The sequence below is a fragment of the Chelonoidis abingdonii genome, chromosome 8, assembly GCF_003597395.2.
Source record: "Chelonoidis abingdonii isolate Lonesome George chromosome 8, CheloAbing_2.0, whole genome shotgun sequence".
Taxonomy (NCBI): Eukaryota; Metazoa; Chordata; order Testudines; family Testudinidae; genus Chelonoidis; species Chelonoidis abingdonii.
In genome coordinates, this window is record NC_133776.1 from 34125072 (window position 1) to 34143862 (window position 18791).

The 18791-nt window shown below is 42.5% G+C and overlaps 1 protein-coding gene across 10 annotated transcripts in view; it reads left to right on the forward strand.

Annotated features, from left to right (window-relative positions):
- The window catches only part of TRIP12 (thyroid hormone receptor interactor 12), a 174203-nt gene that overhangs the window by 81980 nt on the left and 73432 nt on the right, over positions 1 to 18791 (forward strand). For all 10 annotated transcript variants that reach the window (XM_032765634.2, XM_032765637.2, XM_075068497.1 and 7 more), the window contains 2 exons: positions 6110 to 6215; positions 18094 to 18230. In XM_032765634.2, the coding sequence (XP_032621525.1) occupies positions 6110 to 6215; positions 18094 to 18230 (243 nt within the window). The remainder of the gene's footprint in view (positions 1 to 6109; positions 6216 to 18093; positions 18231 to 18791) is intronic.

An 18791-nucleotide genomic window follows, 5' to 3' on the forward strand; every position in this document is an offset into this window, starting at 1 on the left:
CAGAACAAAGCCAAAAACCTCCAGAGGTTCTCACCCTTACTTTTGAAAATCCGGTTTCCTGATTGGTCCTCTGGTCAGGTGTTTGGTTCCCTTTGTAAACCCTTTACAGTAAAAGAAAATTAACCCTTCCCTTACCTTACCTATCTACTTATGACACACATTTTTTTAACAAGTGTCATCAGCATGGAATGATGGCCAAAGCATGACGGGGCATATGAATCTTTAGCGCATCTGGCATGTAAATATCTTGTGACACCAGCTACAACAGTACCATGTGAATGCCTCTTCTCATTTTCAGGTGACATTGTAAATAAGAAGCAGGCAGCATTATCTCCCGTAAATGTAAACAAAGTTGTTTCTTTTGGTGATTGGCTGAACAAGAACAAGGACTCAGTTGACTTGTAGGCTCCAAAGTTTTACATTGTTTTATTTGAGTGCAGTTATGTAACCAAAATAAATCTACCTTTGTGAGTTGCACTTTCATGATAGACATTGCACTACATTAGTTGTATGAGGTGCATTGAAAAATACTTGTTTTATCATTTTTACAGTGCAAATACTTGTATGATAAAGTGAGCACTGTACACTTTGTATTCTGTGTAATTCAAGTTGATATTTGAAAATATAGAAAAACATTCAAAATATTTAATAAATTTTAATTGGTATTCTATTGTTTAACAGTGCAATTCATTGTGTGAGTTAACTGCCCTACTAAAAACACTTTGTGGACTGAATGTCCCCAATACTGTAGAAGAATTCAACACACTTCTTTAAACTTGTTTTGCATCCTATTAAGTCTGTCACTGTGCAAAGAAGTTTGTACCTTTTTTGTTTCCCCGTCCTATCTAAAATGTCATCTTTCCAGATGTCTCATAAATGAGTATGGACACGAAAAAACAGAGGTTAGGTCCCATGGGAATAAAATCTAAGGGTGCATCTATGTTACAGGGACTGTAGCAACACAGCTGCAGCAGTAAGTGTCTACACAGTGATGGAAGGTTTTTTCCATGGTTGTAGTAAATTCATCTCTGAGTTGTTAATTAAGTCAACAGAAGAATTCTTCCCCACAGAAGACACAGCTTAGTCAATGGGCTCGGTTAACCTAACTACATTGCACAGCGTACACATTTTTTCACAGCCCTGATCAATGTAGCTAGGTTGACCTGAATTTTAGGCGTAGACAAGGCCTGAGGGTTAAAGGAGTCGAGAAGAGCTGGCAGTTCCTTAAGGAGACAACATCAAAGTCACAGTTGTCAACTATCCTGATGTAAAGAATAGATAAGAAAAATTGATGGAAGTCGGCCTGGCTCCATCAGGAATTCTTCTATGACATGAAAATCAAAAGAAATCTACAAAAAGTGAAAACATGGACGCATCGTTGAGTACAAAAGAATTGCACAAGCCTATAGGGACAAAATTGGAAAGGCCTAGGCACAAAATTAGTTGCTCCTAGCAAGGCATATAAAAGGCAGTAAGAAAGTCTTTAAATATACTGGAAGAAGGAAAGGAACCTGCTTCTTTCATACTTTACAATGAGGTGTTTTCTGACTATCAGCTCTCTCTCTGGTTTCTTGCTTTCTTGAGGTTATCTTGCTTCAGTCTTCACAAAAAAGGCTGATGGTGACCAAATGCTTACCATAATATCAACAAGGAGTAAGGCACACAAGCCAAGATAATTAGAGAAGAGTTTAAAGAATATTTAGGTGTATTAAGGTTGGCAGGGCCTGATGAAATTCATCCTAGAGTGCTTCAGCTAATTCCTTAAGTATTCTCAGAACTATTAGCAACTATCTTTTGAGGACACGTGTGGTCCCAGAACCCTGGATAAGGATTAACATAGGTGAACAAAGAGAGAATCTGGGGAATTAAGACCTGCCATCCTAACTTCAGTATATGGAACGATACTCTAATTATTAAACAATCAGTTTGTAAGCACCTAGAGCAGTGGTCACCAACTGGTCGATTGCAGAGGATCTCCCAGTCGATTGGTCTCTGATGGTGCAGTGTGGCTGCTGCTAAGGCAGACTCCCTGCCTACTCCAGCCCCATGCTACTCACGGAAGTGCAAGGCTCCACTGGCCATCCCTGGAGGTGCAGGGGTCTTCCTCTGCACGTTGCTCCCGCCTGCAAGCACTGCCCCCTGAAGCTTTCTTTGCCGGGAGAGCTGCGGGGCAGTACTTGCAGAGAGGGGCAATGCACGGAGCCACAGGTCCCCCAACCCCTCACTAGGGGCTGCAGGGTCGTGTTGAGCCCTTCTGGGAGTGGTGTGTGGCCAGGGTAGGCAGGGAACCTGCCTTAGCCTCGCTGCATCTGCCGCCAGCTGGGAGCCCCTGGAGGTAACTGCTGCCTGGCAGGAGGCCACACCCTAACCCCCATTCCTGATCTCCCCTCCCCCCTCTTAGAGCCAACCCCTCATACTCCCTTCTGCATCCCTTGCCCCAGGCTTAGCCCAGAGCTCCCTTTCACAGTGCAAACCCCTTGGCCCTACCCCAGAGCCTGCACCTCCTCCCAAACTCCAACCCCCTGTCCTGATGAAAGTAAGTGAGGGTAGGGGAGAGTGAGCGACGGGTGGGGCTTTGGGAAAGGGAATTGGCCTCAGGGAAAGGGTGGTGTAAATCCTGGGTTGCCCTTAGATTCAAAAAGTCATCTTGGCATAGAAAGGCTAGAGACCATTGACTTAGAGGTTAATAGGGCTATAAAGAATAGCCAGTGTGGATTTGTCAAGAACAAAGCTAACCTAATTTCTTCCTTAGACCAGTAAACCCTGTCTAGAGGATAGTAAGGCTTTTAACAAAGTCCCACATGATTTTCTTATTAGCAAACTAGGGAAATGTGGTCTTTATGAAATTACTATTAGGTGCCTACAAAATTTTTTTGGAAAAACTCAGTTATCAACGGCACACAGTCCAACTGTGAAGGAGTGTCTAATGGAGTCCCACAGGCGTCAGTACTGCCTCTGCAACTAGTGAATATTTTCATTTGGCTTCAATGGAATACAAAGTGTGCTCATAACTCGCAGATGACACCAAGGAGTTGCAAGTACTTTGGTGGACTGGATTAGAATTCAAAATGACCGTGGCAAATCAGAGGATTGGTCTGATTTCAACAAGATGAAATTTAAATAAAGACAAGTGTGAAATAAATACTACACTTGGGAAGTAAAAGTCAAATGCACAACTACAAAGTAGGGAATAACTGACTAGTCAATAGTACTGCTGAAAAGAATTCAGGGGTTATAGTACATCTTACATCGAGTGAGCCAACAATGTGATGCAGTTCTTTGTTTTGTTTTTTTGTGTTTTTTTTTGTTTGTTTTTTAAAAACACCCCACAGTATCAGTCTTTTAATAAGAAGAGCAATGTTTGTATACAAGTCCTGGGAGGTGATTGTGAGGCTGTACTGAGCACTGGTGAGGCCTCAGCTGGAGTGCTGTGTCCATTTCTCAGCACCACACGTTTGAAGCAGGATGTGGACAAACTGGAGAGTTCAGAGAATAGCAACAAATATGATAAAAGGCTTCGAAAATTGGCCTATGAGCAAAGGTTAAAGGCTGAGTATGTCTAGTTTTGAGAAACGATAAGACTATTATCAGATCCCACTCAACAGCCTTAATACATTAAGGGCTGTATTATGAAAAGGATGGTGATCAGTTCTCCATGTCTCCTGCAGCAAGGGAGATTTAGGTTAGATATTAGAAGAAAAAGCTTTCTAAATTACAAAGATAGTTAAGAACTGGAATAGGTTTACAAGGGAGGTTTTGGAGTCCCTGTCATGGGAGGTTTTTAAGAACCAGTTGGACAAATACTGTTCAAGGATGGTCTAGGTTTACTTGGTCCTGATTCAGCAAAGAGGGCTGAACTAGATGACCTCTCAGGTAGGGCTGGAAGGACCTTTTTTTGAGGTTCTATTAATAGCACCAGATTATTAAAAGAAATGATATTCTACAATTCAGGAGCTCTTCTTTTTCTATGCATTTAATTTAAAAAAACACACACACCTTTTTTAGGGTCTGAAATCTGACTCTTTTTGAAAATGCTCTTCAAGAAATTAAAAACTTTTGTGCTGATTCCTGCCTCCAAAGCCTAATTAGAACGGGCTTTCATAGCCAGTCTTTACTTAACTCAGTTTTCATTTACCTTTTCAGTTGACCTAAGCTGAATGTGTCCTTATGAAAATAATAGGAAACTTGCGTAGAGTCCACAGCGGAGTAGTAACTGCATATTCATACATAAGTTTTTTAGGACTTGATATTTAAAATGGTGAATTTCATAAATGGCAAGACATTAAAAAAAAAATACAGCATCAGGTGTTCATATGCTAAAGTGAGCACTATTACAATATTCATTCTTCTGGTGACATATCTATCCTGAAAACTTAGCATATTATATTGTGATTGGGCTTAGAAGTCCCAGTCACGACCTCACTGGGCTAGGCACAGTAAAAAATAAAATTTCTTTTCTGTGTTTAGATTCTTGGCTTGTCAGGGCAGGGACCATCTTTGTATCTTAAGACTTTAGAAACACTGATTCACAGACAGTTTTCATTTAAGAATCATATTTTGCTGTACACTTGGGCAGTATGGTAACACTGAATGAATTTTTGTCCCCTTAAAGTTAAGATTTGGCATACAGTTATGGCTGAGATGGGCATTAAGATCTAAATCCCTATTTTCAGTTTAGCACATTTAAAAAAACACACTTTGGACTGCCATTCTTCATGTATTGGGTCTTGTGGGGTGGTCTCTTGTTGCATTTCTGTACAACCAGAGAAATGAAATATTGTAAATCATCATGCATAGACAGTGATTATAAATTTTAGTTGTCTGTACGACTCCTCAGAGGCTTGGAATGTAGTCGCAAAACCCAGTACAGGAGGGGTGGGGAGGAAGGTGCTGCAAAAGTTTACCCTAGGAGTAAATCTATGGGCTTTTGGAACAAAAAGCACTCACATCTCCAGTTTCAGAAAAGGCAAAATTCTTCACTTTTTCAAGCTACCTTATGCTCTCTTATAACTCAGATGGGAGAACTTTCGTGTTATCTGAAGATAACTGTTTTTACCTTGTTGTTGCCCACTTGACTGGATTGCCTTGTGCTTCACCTAAAGAGAGTTGCATTGAAAACAGCATTATTTGTCCCTTTTAGGAGTTAGTCCTCTCCCACAGATTGTTGGTAACATTAAATCAGAAAACTGATCTTAACTAGGCGCTGTGAAGGGAGATTGTATCAGGGGAATGTTGGAGGAAAAAGCTGACGAGTAGATAAACATTTGACAAAAATCTTGTGTTCACGTGAACATATGTAATAAAAAGGTAAGATAAATGATGGACAAATTTCCCTTAAAATTAAGGAAATTAAATGCTAAAGGAAGGTGTCATGATAGTCTTGGAGACTAAAGATCTCTAGGTAAAACAAATACAAGCAGATCATGAATAATGGTAGTGCAAGCCTCTATTGACTAATATACATGAAATCTGATTTTGAGCAGACCACATCTGTGGGATGAGGGTCTTACTTTCTACACAATATTTCACCTTTTTGAACTACTCACATGATAGGGACTCCCATATGCGAAGACACTGACCTCAGCGTTTCACATAAGCCACCAGTTGGTATCTAGAGCACCTACTCTTAGTCACTAACTTGACCTGGAAAAAAACTGGCAATGTAGCAGTGCTGAAATATCTTTCCCATCACTCCTTTGTGTTTAAATAGAATGTTGTCTGCTTACCAGTATGTCTAATGAAAGAACAGATAATTTACACAATGCCACGTCCTGTAATGCAGTACCTGTCATAGGCAAGGCCTGCCATCACTGCTATAAAATCATAGAAATTTTGCCAGGTGTCCAAAGAACACATTTTAATAATTCTTTTTATTAATTATACTGAGTTGTGTTGCTGGGCCATTAAAGCTTTCCTTCAATATTAAAACACAAAAGGCTTTGTTGTGGCAGTTAGAAGTAGGTGGGCGGCTGAAAAGAGGAATTTATTGGTATCTTGTCTATGAAACAACACTTAAACTTTTGCTATGCTTCTCTACTTGCTATGTACTTGAAAACAAAGACGAGTGGATTGAAGTGTTGTCCTAACTCTCTGTATTATGTGTATATAGGTTTAAGAAAATCTACAAAGAAGCGCAGCGAATCACCACCTGCAGAGCTCCCCAGTTTGCGGCGGAGCACACGGCAAAAGACCACGGGCTCCTGTGCTAGCACCAGGTAAATCTTAGGTTCAGGTTTATGAGCTATGAATGACTGTTACTGCAGTTTATTCAACAAAGCTTGCACCTTCTGTTGATGGAAAAGGACTTCAAATTGCTATTGTAAAAAGTAGCTGTGATTCAAATACCCACTGGGTCACAGATTTATACCAATATAGAAGTATGTGTGCAGTTTGGCATCCTTCTACGTGATGCTACTGACCTCGAATTACTGAGCAGGGAAGGACTACAGTATAGTAGGCTAGCTCAGCAAATTGGTGATAAATGTACCATTGTGTCCTCTGAGTCAGAGATGGGGGAAGGCTATTTAAGTGAGACACACTTCAAGGTCTCTTCCTTACTTTTTAAAGAAATCATTGGTATGCAGCTGTTTCAGGCGGACACTTTGCTTTGAGGAAGAATAAAGCTTGCAAGCTGTAAGTCACTGTTTTTTGTTTATTTTTAGAAGATTTTTTTATCAGAAAGGCAGGTGATTATAAAAACTTGCTAGCCAAGCCAGGGTAATAGTAAACTACAATTTTATTGTTTTATTTATCTTTATATATACTTTACATTATAGTTATGTTCCAGAAAAATGTGACTTTGAACAAAACGATCTTGAGCAAATCCAATTTCCCCATAAGAATTAATGTAAATGGGGAGTAGGGGGGGTTAGGTTACAGGGAAATTTTTTTCACCACACAAAAAACTATATATAGATATACACAGAGTATACGTTTTAAACAAACAATTTAATACTGTTCACAGCTGTGATGATTGTGAAGCTTGGTTGAGGTGGTGAAGTTAGAGAGTGGAATATTTCCCAGGGAATGCCTTGCTGCTAAATCAGTGATTCTCAAACTTTTTGTACTGGTGACCCCTTTCACACAGCAAGCCTCTGAGTGCAAACTCCTCCCCCCCATAAATAAAAAATAGTTTTTTATATATTTAACGGTTATAAATGCTGGAGGCAAAGCAGGCTTTGGGGTGGAGGCTGATACCTTGCAAACCCCCTCCCCCATGTAATAACCTCATGACTTCCTGAGGGGTCCTGATCTCCAGTTTGAGAACCGCTGTGCTAAATGATGAACTATCACTCTTCTGAGCCCTCAAGGGTTAATGTAGTCTCTCACTCTACAAGACAGAAGGATTGGAGGGGAGGGGAGATAGCAAAGCAGACAGAGACAGACACACACCTTGGTTGTGGGAGGAAAGAGAAATGCACACTGCCCCTTTAAGCTGACCCACTCTTAAATCCATTGTCTTTTTACGTGGATTAGGAAGTTTGAGACAGCAGCTGCTGCCCCAGGCTCTCTCTGTCTGTCTCTGTGTCCCCACCCTGCTTTGTATGGAGAAGAGGTAAGCAGAGTGTAGGAGCAGTGGGGAAGGGGACACCCTGACATTAGCTCCCCTCCCTTCTCCCCGCACAATGAGCAGGAGGCTCGGGAGTAGCTCCAAGGCAGAGAGGGGAGGGACAGAGGAGCAGCACATGGCAGTGGGGGGAGGGACTGCTGCAATTGCTAGCCTGCTGGGTGGCTGCAGCACAGGGAACATAGGGGAGCGGGGACCTAATGGGGGGAGTTCATAGGGGGGCTGCTGGTCTACCTTGGTTCCAAGCCCCCACAAGCCAGCTGCAACAAGTTGCTCTTCCTGCAAGCAATGGACACAGCAGGCGGCTGCCAAATTACATTAGAAGGGAGCATTGCACAGCTTTAAACGAGCATGTTCCCTAATTGATCAGCAACGTAACAATGAAACAACATTGACCAGGACGACTTTAAGTGAGGAGTTACTGTATATTTTTTGGCAACTGCAAATCACAGTTTGATTTCCTTTTAGGGGGAAAGGATCCTCTGTTTGTCCAAAAGAAGCTCTTGTTAATTATGCAAAATGCAACATGAGTTAAAAAAATGTCACCATGTTTAACACTGTTCAGTCACTAAAAATTCAGTTTAATAGATTTTTTTAATATACTGTGCAACTGCAAGCCAAAAAAAATCTGATCCAAGGTTCAGGCACTAACATTTGCTCAATAAACTTGGGTCTGTTAAGTCTTGGGAGTCTCTCTCGGAAGTATCTCAGATACGTACAAGAAGCGAGGTGTTTTTTTGGTTTTTGTTTTTTATTATTGTGCTAGTTTATGGTTTTACTAACAGCCCTGTAGGTGACTGCATATCTATATCACAAACTTTTGGTTGGTGCAAGTTACATTGGCATAAAACTGTTGATCTTAATATATCAGTTGGCTCCTTGCATTATTACTGTGTACTCACCAAGAGTGCTTGTGTCAATGCACTGTGCAGTGCACCATGGATAGGTATTCCAGCATGCAACTTGCCATCATCCAGCACGCTGTCTTTTGGGAAATTTTGGCAATGCATGTGTCGTGTTCTTGGGGTGCAATTCAGACCAGTGAGGTTGCTACTTCCGCCCCTTTAGGCCTGGGTGCCTTAAATGCTCTGCTGCTCTAGCTCCCTGTCTGTCTACTCCCAGCCAGCATACAAATGAGCACTGAGTGTCTGATGCCAGCAGCCTGCTTGTTATGCCATAGCTAGGGCCCTTCCAATTTCACAGTCCATTTTGGTCAATTACTCGATCATAGGAATTAAACTTTTTTTTTAATGATTTCAGCTATTTAAATCTGAAATTTAATGCATTTGCAATTGTAGGGGTTCTGATCCAAAAAGGAGAGTGTGTGTGTGTGGAGAGGGAGGGTTGCAAGGTTATTGCTGGGAGTGTTGTGATACTGCTACCCTTACTTCTGTGCTGCTGCTGGCAGCAGTGCTGCCTTCAGAGCTGGGCAGCTGGAAAGTGTCTGCTGGTCGGGAGCCCAGCTCTAAAGGCAATGTGCTGCCAGCAGCAGCTCAGAAGTAAGGATGGCATGGTATGTTATTGCTACCCTTACTACTTCGCTGCTGCTTGCAGAGCTGGCCCTCTGTAAGCAGCTGCCGCTCTCTGGCTACCCAGCTCTGAAGGCAGCACAAAAGTAAGGGAGGCAATACTGCGACCCCTCTGCAACTTCCTTTTGGGTCAGGGCCCACAGTTTGAGAAATGTTGGTCTCCCCCATGAAATCCCTATAGTATAGGGTAAAAGCACACAAGACCAGATTTCATGGTCTGTGATGCATTTTTCCTGGCTGTGAATTTTGTAGGGCCATAGCCATACTCCAGTCTCCTTCAGCCTCGGCTACTACTAGCCAAGTGACACTCCCTTACCCCCCCACGCACATACCCCAAGGCCTGAATTTCCCCCCAAACTCTCTGTCCTGAAATGTCCAGCTCTGTCCTGGTATATTCAGAGGAGTAATAAGGTTCATTAGTCCTTTAAAGAGACAAAAGTACTGCTTTTTACTTAAACTGGAGTTAACAATCACTTCAACTCACACGCAGCACTAGGTTGGATTAGATTAAAAGTAAAATAAGTTTATTAACAGCAAGAGGTTTTAAGTGAGTTCAAGTACAAGGGATAAAGACAAAAGTAGCTACAAGCAAATAAAAGTAAAAGCCATTTTCTAGTAGCTAAGACAACAAATTACTAGGAAGTGGTAGGTTCAAGGTAGGGTTTTTTTTTTACTATTCTTTCTAGCAAGGGCTGACTTTCTCTGTCAGGAACTTCTACAGAAATACAAGGTGCTGGTTTCCCTTTTCTTTCTAGTTGAAAGATCTTTGCCTAAGCAGGTTTCTCATCTATGTTCAGTTCACAGAGACTTCAGCCCCCTTGGTTTGAGGGTTCCATCTTTCTCTGCTTGTAAGAGCTCTTGCCCCTTGTATTTGTCCAGTGATAGATGCCAAGATGACTACTTCTCTCTCCATACATCTTTCCAAACACACTGTTTAGTCCTCAGGATGACCTCACTCTGTTATTCCCTGTCTGTGGACCCCTGCCCTGCTCATTCATATGTAAATAGTGTCCATTGTTCGTGTTCATACCTTGCTTGGTTCCACTGGAGAGGACAGATAGCTGCCTTCCCTCCTGTGTGTGGAAGAACCTATTTCTCCCTTTGTTTTGGTCACTGACTTTAAAACATATTGGGTGTTCACAGTTCCTCAGTGTTATTTTTTTTTTTTTTTTTTTTTTACTATTTTATATTAATTACCAGAGTCCTTAACTTTCATAAAAGACCTTACTTAAACAGTTTTTTATAATTACGTATCATTTGAGGGTCAGGCTCTCTCTCTCCCCCACACACACTTGTTAGGTTAATGGCTTTGTTTATCTTTTATGCAAGTGTACCTTCTTTGTTTCTGCATGACAGCCAGGCTGGTCAGACAAAACAAATACACATTCCTTTGTCCGATGCAGACTGTGTTGCTTGCCAAACACATTTTCAGAACATAATTTTAGTATATATTCATAACTTTGTACACTATGTATGCACACATGCAAGAATATTAATGACGAGTGAATTATTAGTTTTCCAATGATATCTTGCATGATCCTTTTTAAATACAGATTATGACAAGTGTGTTAGATGTAGTGAGTATGTCAGGATTGATGACTTGCTGACACAGTAGTCAACGTGATGGAGAAGTGAATTGAGCAGGGGGTAAGTTCCCATCATGCGACTTTCTTTTCATTATGTCATACATAATCCAATAATTTGTGCCTTTTATTAAAAAACAAACCACTCAGCACTTCTGTCTACCATCCCTGAGAGAAGCATGGAGTCCACACAGCACTGTTGTTGTCATGAATGTGGCAAACACGGGGCGAACAATCCTCCAGTGTTTGCATAGCTGCAGGAAGAACCGCAGCAGCGGAGGACGTGGCCATTTTATGGTGGACAGATGGCTGTGAGGCAGACATAGCAAAATCCAATTAAAGGTGGTGGTTGGTGGTGATCACGGAGCAGCTGCAGATGGCGGTGCACTGCTTCTGGGGCCCAGAAGCAATCACTGACTGGTGGGATTGCATCATAATGCATGCTTGGGATGACAAGCAGTGGATGCAAAACTTTTGGATATGAGAGACCACATTCTTGGAGCTGTAGGCCAAGCTTGCACCAGCTTTCCAGTGCAGGGACACCAAAATGAGAGTTGTGCTGACAATGTGAGTAGCTATCTCTTTGTAGAAGCTTGCAATTCCAGATTGTTACCAGTCAGTGAAAAATCATTTTGGAGTTGGAAAATCCATAGTGGGACTGTTATCATGCAAGTATCCAGGGACATTTAATAGTCTCCTGCTACACAGGACTGAGACTCTTGGTAATGTGCAGGTCATAGTTAATGGATCTGCAGCAGTGGGGTTCCCAAACTGCAGAGGGGCGATAGCACCTACATCCACATTTTGTGGCAAGGTGGGCTGGTGCCAGAGTATCTCAACAGAAAGGGCTACTTGTCTATGGTTTATACAGCAATGGTAGATTACCAGGGCCGCTTCACCGACATCCATGTTGGCTGGTCAGAAAGGTGCATGATCCTCGCATCTTTAAGAACATGGGCATAATCTGCAACAAGGGAGATGTAGGTGAAATATTAGGAAAAACTTTCGAACTGTAACAGTAGTTAAACTATGAATAGGTTTCTGAGGGAGGCTGTGAAATCCCCATCCTTTGGAGGTTTTTAAAAAAAGAAGCTGAACAAACCTGTCAGGTATGGTCTAGATCTGCTCGGTCCTGCCACAGTGCAAGGGACTAGACTTGATGACTTCTTGACATCCCTTCTAGCCCTACATTTCTGTGATTCTGTGACTGTTTATAAAGCTGCAAGCAAGGACTTTTCCTCACCAGTGGATTACTGTTGCCAGTAGTGATCCTGGGGAACCTAGCCTACCCCTTGCTCTCTTGTCTGACAAAACCATACACTGGTCACCTTGACAGCACCAAGGAAAGATTCAACTACTATCTCAGCAGGTAAAGAAAGACAGTAGAATATGTTTTTGGTAGATTGAAGGGATGCTGTTAGTATTTAATCAAGATAGGATTTCAGGGAGCAAAATATCCCAGTGGTTATAGGTGTGTGTGTGTGTGTGTATGTGTAATATAATATAGTGGCCTGTTGTGTGCTTCATAATATCTGGGAAGCAGATGAAGGGGAAAGCTGTTGCTAGGGTCAAGGGAAGAGGTGGAGTCACTGTCTGCTCATTTAGAACGAAATGCAAGCGCCATTGGAGTTCCATGTGGAGCTATGTGGCTGAGGAGGGCCTTGAACGAGCACTTTAACAGTCAGCCACAGAAAACAATCCACCACACCATGTTACTACCTGGCCCTGAAGTTTTGGGGGCTCTTTAGGATTGTGATGTGCCTGTTGTACACTTGTAGATGAAACACTGCCTGTTAATGCACCTGTTAATTTTGCAATGCTTGCTAAACACCTATAATTACATGTTTGTGACTAATCTTATAAGTTCTGTCACCTTATACAATAACAAGTAATGGGCGCTTTCAGTAGCACCAGGCATTCTGCTGCATATGTTGTGAAATAATAAAGATTAATTATTTACCAGAAATAGCTTCTTATTTCAGACTAAAACCAGAGCAAAAATGTGGAACTAAACACCTACAATAAACTTTTGGAAACAAATCAATGGAACAGAATTTAAAAAGGGAAAGATCATGCATGTTCATTTTGGCTATGTGTACTGACCTAAGAGCTCCACGGTTGCTATATAAGTGAAGTTGTGGTTCTCCTTACTGTTTTGTGACATGGAGTGGTGGGAGTAAGGATGCAGTCCCTGAGGCCATATGCATTGTTTGGGGGGTATAGGGAGGTGCTAAAATGGATTTCTCCATTGACTGCAAAGGGAGGTGAGCCTGAGATTGTTGAATTTGTAGGTCAATGAGAGTCTGCACGTTTGTTTGCTGCTGAGGAAGCCCCATTATGTCCTGATGGATCTCACTCTTGACTCCTGGGCCTTTTTTGCTGTATACTCTTTCCCTCTCCATACTGTCCATAATAGTCATCCTTCATGCCCTCTGTTTGCAGTCTAATGCAGCGCCAACTTTTCAGAATCTCACTGAATATATCCTCACATGTTCTCCTTCCTTCTCCTTATGGTCAGGCATTCTGCAGTTGTGGAGGGGGGATTCCTCAAGGCCACAACAGCAGCAGCCATAGATAAAAACACAAACATATTGTATAGTCACAACAGGATGTAAGTGTTTTAAGTTTCAGAACTCCCTTCCCTCGGTTCTGTAATGTTTTTAAACAAGAGATGCTTGTTGACACTTGAGTCTTGGAGTGCCTGTGCACACCACCACTTTCCACTCCCAGCCATGGAGACTATGGCCCAGAAAGGGTGTTTGGGGTGGGGGTTGGGAGGCAGGGAGGAATGAGGAGAGTTGCTTGATTGCATGAAAAAATAAAGGCGCTGGTTTCCGTAGGTATGAGTGCAGGGCAACAGCAATGAGCGCTGGCACTATTTTCCATGGGCATTGCTGATTTTTGCTGATCTCTCACTCTCTTTGTGGGTAAGACAGAGAGGAAAGCTTGTGCTGCTGGCCTGTTTGGCTGCGGTGGAGTCTGCCAAAGTCGTCACCAACTGGTGTGGGGAAGTGTCCTACCACAGAGGAAGAAATAAAACCGCTATCCCTAAAAACCTGTGGGAAAAGATTGCAGAATACTTCCCATGAAAATTTCATTAAAATCTCTCAGGAGGATTCAAGGGACGTACTTTTTTATGTAAACTGCTCTCCATGGCCATCCTGACTAACTCTACAGGGGAATGAAAAGCAGATAACTATCTCTGGTTGTGATATCATTGTCTTTTCTAGTATGAGTATATTTTGGTCAAGTGCAATCTGTACATTTAAGTATGGTAGTGGGAACACACTTGCCCATATTTAGCTGCTGGAACTAATTAGATAGCACTGGAGCTTCACACAGATCCTGGCTTGTGGCATAGCTGGACCTCCCTGTTGCATGTCTCCTGTTGTCATCCTCACTGTGGCAGGGGTCTGTGTTTGGGGCTCCTCAAAAGTACCTAGGAAGTTCTGTGGGGTACTAGAGGGGTCTCCATCAGTATGGTATGCAGCTCGCTGGTAAAGTGGCAGCTTGGCACCAGATTGACTGACTGTTAGCCTTTCTGGCCTTCTGGATACCTCCTGAAGTCCCTTTACTTACGCACAGTACTGCTGCTGATTCCTGTCTTACTCCTTTTCCCTGCATCCTCTGTGCCATCTGCTCGTGGATGTCCACGTTTCTATAGGTGGTCCATAGTTATTCTCGTATAGCCTATCCTCCCCACAGGACCAAGAGATCCAAAGCTTCTGTCCAAGCAGGAGTACGTCTGGAGCATGTAGGCAGCATGGTTGTTTTGGGCAGTTGCACGCAAGGGAGAGCTGCCAGGTATACTCACCAAGCTGGGCAATTAGGAAAAGGCATTTCAAAAATACATGCCATTTTTAAAGGTGTGGGGTGGCTTCTGTGGCCCCTTGGCAATTGAGGTCACAATTGTGACTAAAGCATCAGTGTCCACCATTGTGGGACAGCTGCTGGAGGACTGTTAGGTCTTGTGGTATCTGTGCTTGCTCTGAGTTGACCACAATAGGTTGACCATGGCTCAACACTGTTCAAGGAGGTGGTGTTACTGCATTGCCATAAGGTGCACTTATGTTGGCAGCAGAGAAATGAGTATAGACACATGCGCCGCTAGGTCAATGCTAGGTGACCCAAACAGACCTAATTTTGTAATGTAGACCAGGCCTGAGTCAATGAACATCAGATTTGTGCAAGATAAGAAATCAAGTACTCAGATATAATAGACTTGGAACCTGGGATAGCTGCTGGTATCACATGGCGAATAAAAACACCTTTTAGATTTTTGGAGCATTGGGGTAAAAATCCAAACTGGTTAGCTTTAATTTAGAGGGTGCAGCAATAAAGGCTGCTTGTTTGTCATGCAATCCAAACTTAGATAAAATACTTTCTGGTATTTTGGACTGCATCAACTGCAATTTTGAGCTAGCTGTTCTTGATCGCCGGTTATCCAGAAGTAAAATTTTACTGTGTTTAAGAGATTCACACTTTAAAAGTCCCATTAAGACGGTGACAACTGCGAGCTGTTGATCACTTTGAGGCAAGGTAGTTATTTTAAAGGTATCCACCATGTAAGCCAAAGTATTCGAAGTACGTAAGTCTCATTTAGCTGTAACCAGAAAGTTTTATGCTGGAACATGCAGAAATGAGTAAGTCCTGGTCTTTATGTCAAACTTATCATTGGGGATGGAAAAGGTGAAGGGGAGAGGGAAGCATTTTAAGTCTGTAGGCAAGCTATAGAATAATCAGTCTATATAATTGAAGCTGCCATTGTACATACAAATGCCAGATTAACTTCTGTAGCTTGGCCAGTGGTCTCATGATATCAATATTTGACTCCTCACAGTGGCCTATTGTGGCAGGATACTCGTCGTCCATCTGTTAGTCAATTTCACACAGGCATTGAGGAGGACAGGCTGCCTTTTGTCAAAGGTTGCTGCTAAAATTACACTCAAACACCATCAAATCCGCAACAAATGACCATACGTATTTTAACAAAGCTTTTAACCACCAGGCCACTTGCTTTACTGTGAGTTGCTTTTAATCAGAGACTTATTCTCATTCTCCTGCAACACTGTAGTGAGGTCAGCAAAATCCACCCCTGATTTCACACAGATAACAAGTGAATGATGCAAATATAGATGCTATTTAGCCTGTATCCTCAACATTACATTAAAACCTGCCGTTACAGACATGTCTGCAACTATTGCTAATCTGAAGTTCTATATCTGGAATTTAAGCCTCCAAGCAAGTAACTTGGGAAATGTCAAAACTTTTTCATATCTGTGGTGAAATTTCAAAAGTGTAGCTACAAAAACAATGTCTTATCTACATTTTAAAGTGCTTTAGACGGAAAGAAAAGAACGAGTTTGTTAAATTGGATTTGATAACTTTATTGATCAGCAGCCATTTTTCTAACACTTCAGGAAAAACTCTGAAGTGTGATACTACTCAAAAAAAAATTATGAATTTGACATGATCTTGTTCAATGTTTTCTGAATTCAGACTAACACCTTGACCCCATTACAATTACCAGTGCAACAAACTACTCTTGCCTCTGAAAGTATGAATTTCTGACTCATACCCTTTCCCATTTTAAAAAAGAACTTGAAACAATCAGCAAAGCCAGTTGAACTTTTTTCTTAAGGGGAAAAAAAAAACGGAAAATGGTGGCATAATCTAATACATAAGGATGCTGTCATGGATGCTCTGGAACAGCTTTGAATCAAAACCAGGCAGGAACCTCTTCAGTATGACAACCCCTCAGCACACTTGTACTAGGCTAAGCTGCGTTGGCTCCTGGGACCAAACTCTGAGCTGTCAGTATCCTTGTTCCGTGCCATGAGCTCCCTGCAGTGAGACCACCTGAATAGGACACGTTATACTTCTCCTCCCCTCACAAAGGGGGACTCCCAAATTGCTCAGTCAGCAGTGACTCTCAGCCCACCTTGTAAAACGAAAGGGTGTATTGTCTGAACACAGTGTAGAAAAAATCCTTGTTAGCACAGAAACCAGAAAATTATAGCTAAGTCTATCTTGATCAGACCCAGAGCCCTGGTTCTCCCCCAGGGAGTCCCAAAACTGGAGAGAGCTTCCTGCTTCCGGCAATCCACCCTATATCATACCAACTTGCTCCTCCTGTGTCCTTTGTTGTCTTTCCCTAGCAAAACAGGTTACTTGGCCTCCACCTCAACTTCTTATTCTCCAACTTGTTGCAGCTGGCTGGCTTCTTGCAGAGGATGGGCTCCTTGGTCATCAGTTACTAAGTCAGAGGTGGGCAAACTATGGCCTGGGGGCCACATCCGGCCCTCCAGATGTCTTAATCCCTCCTTCAAGCTCCCGCTGGGAAGTGAGGTCTGAGGCTTGCCCTGCTCTGGTGCTCAAGCTGGGGAGTGGGATTGGGCTCTTGCCGCTGCTTCCAGGAGCTGTGCAAAATGACGCAAGCCCCCCCCCCCCCAGCTCCTACATGTAAGGAAAACTAGGGGGCTCTGCATGCTGCCCCCACCCCAAGCACTGCACCCGCAGCTCCCATTGATGGGAACCACAGTGAATGGGAGCTGTAGGGGTATTGCCTGCAGACAGGGCAGCTGGCAGATCCACCTGATTGTGCCTCTGCATAGGAGCCAGAGGTGGGATATGCTGTTGTTTTTGGAAGCTGCTTGAGGAAAGCACTGCCCAGAGCCTGCCCCTCTGGCCTCCTTCTATGCCCCCCTCCTGGCCTCCAAACTCCTTGGTCCCAGCCCAGAGCATTCCCAACCCCTCATCCCCAGCCCCACCCGAAAGCCAGCACTCCCAGCTGGAGCCCTCACGCACCCCAACCCCCAATTTTGTGAGCATTCATGGCCCACCATACAATTTTCATACCCAGATGTGGCTCTCAAGCCAAAAAGTTTGCCCACCCCTGTGCTAAGTTATGAAGTGTGCGGACACTGTCGGGGCCCAGGCAGCCAGGTGACATTCACACCTGGTCGTCCTGAGTCTCCTATAAATATTAAAGCACCTTTCCATCTACCTAGGTAAACATGCAGCACACACTCGTGCAAAAATATTAGGAAAATTCCCACTTAGTCACAGATGTGCACTCAATTGTCTGAACTTAAATATTAGTGGTGGTCAGTTATTCAGCATCAGTTTCAAAATATGATCAAGATTCAAGTATTCACTTTTCAATCTATAGCATTTTCATTATGTAAGTGTAAATGTGGATACCAAGAATGTAAAATGGATGCAATTGCATTCAGGTCCACTTTGGCAGGGTTGGGAGCTGAAGAATATTCCTAGGAATAGCTATGACTGTCAACATTCCTTTATAATCCTCTATACTGGTTCTTGTTTTTGAGTGGTCTTTTGTTAGGTAAGAAACTTGTGTCCATTTAATTGGTAATACCTGGAACTTTACACATTATACTTGCCTTTCTAGTCGGCGAGGCTCTGGCCTAGGCAAAAGAGGAGCAGCTGAAGCTCGCCGACAGGAAAAAATGGCTGATCCTGATAACAACCAGGATGGAGTTAATTCTTCAGCTGCACGTACAGATGAGGCTCCACAAGGAGCAGCAGGTAGGAAGAAACACAAACTTTACAACACACATTGTCTAGTGCTCTGTAAAAAAATTGATGTAAATCTTAGCGTATCGAGCTTCATTATTTATTTTCAAATAAATGAGGGGCGAAAGGCATAAATGAGTTCTTAATGTTGCTTCTGAATGCTGACTGAGGAAGGGATAACGACTGTCTTGAAACTCAGGTGTTTAGTTATAGTTGTGTTCAGAGGCCTTTTGCTTATGTGATGTAACTTCGAACTCTTCTCCAAACTACTGTGCTAGTAATGTTACTGTTTATCCACCGTATAGAAACAAACATAAGTTAGTGTACTAGTTGACAAGCTATTATCAGAATCTGTATCTAACCAGCCAATACTACGTAAGTCTGTCCTTTTTATAGTGAAGATCTTCTGGTTACCTTGTGATGCTCAGTTGTGAAAGCATTTTTGTACCTTTTGATATTACCCTACATATTCTAGCTTTATAATACTTATAGAAAAATGTATTTTTTCTAATAGTCTTGGCCAGTATCTAAATTATTGGCCTTTCTGCCCTGATTTATGCTGCGTTAGGAAAA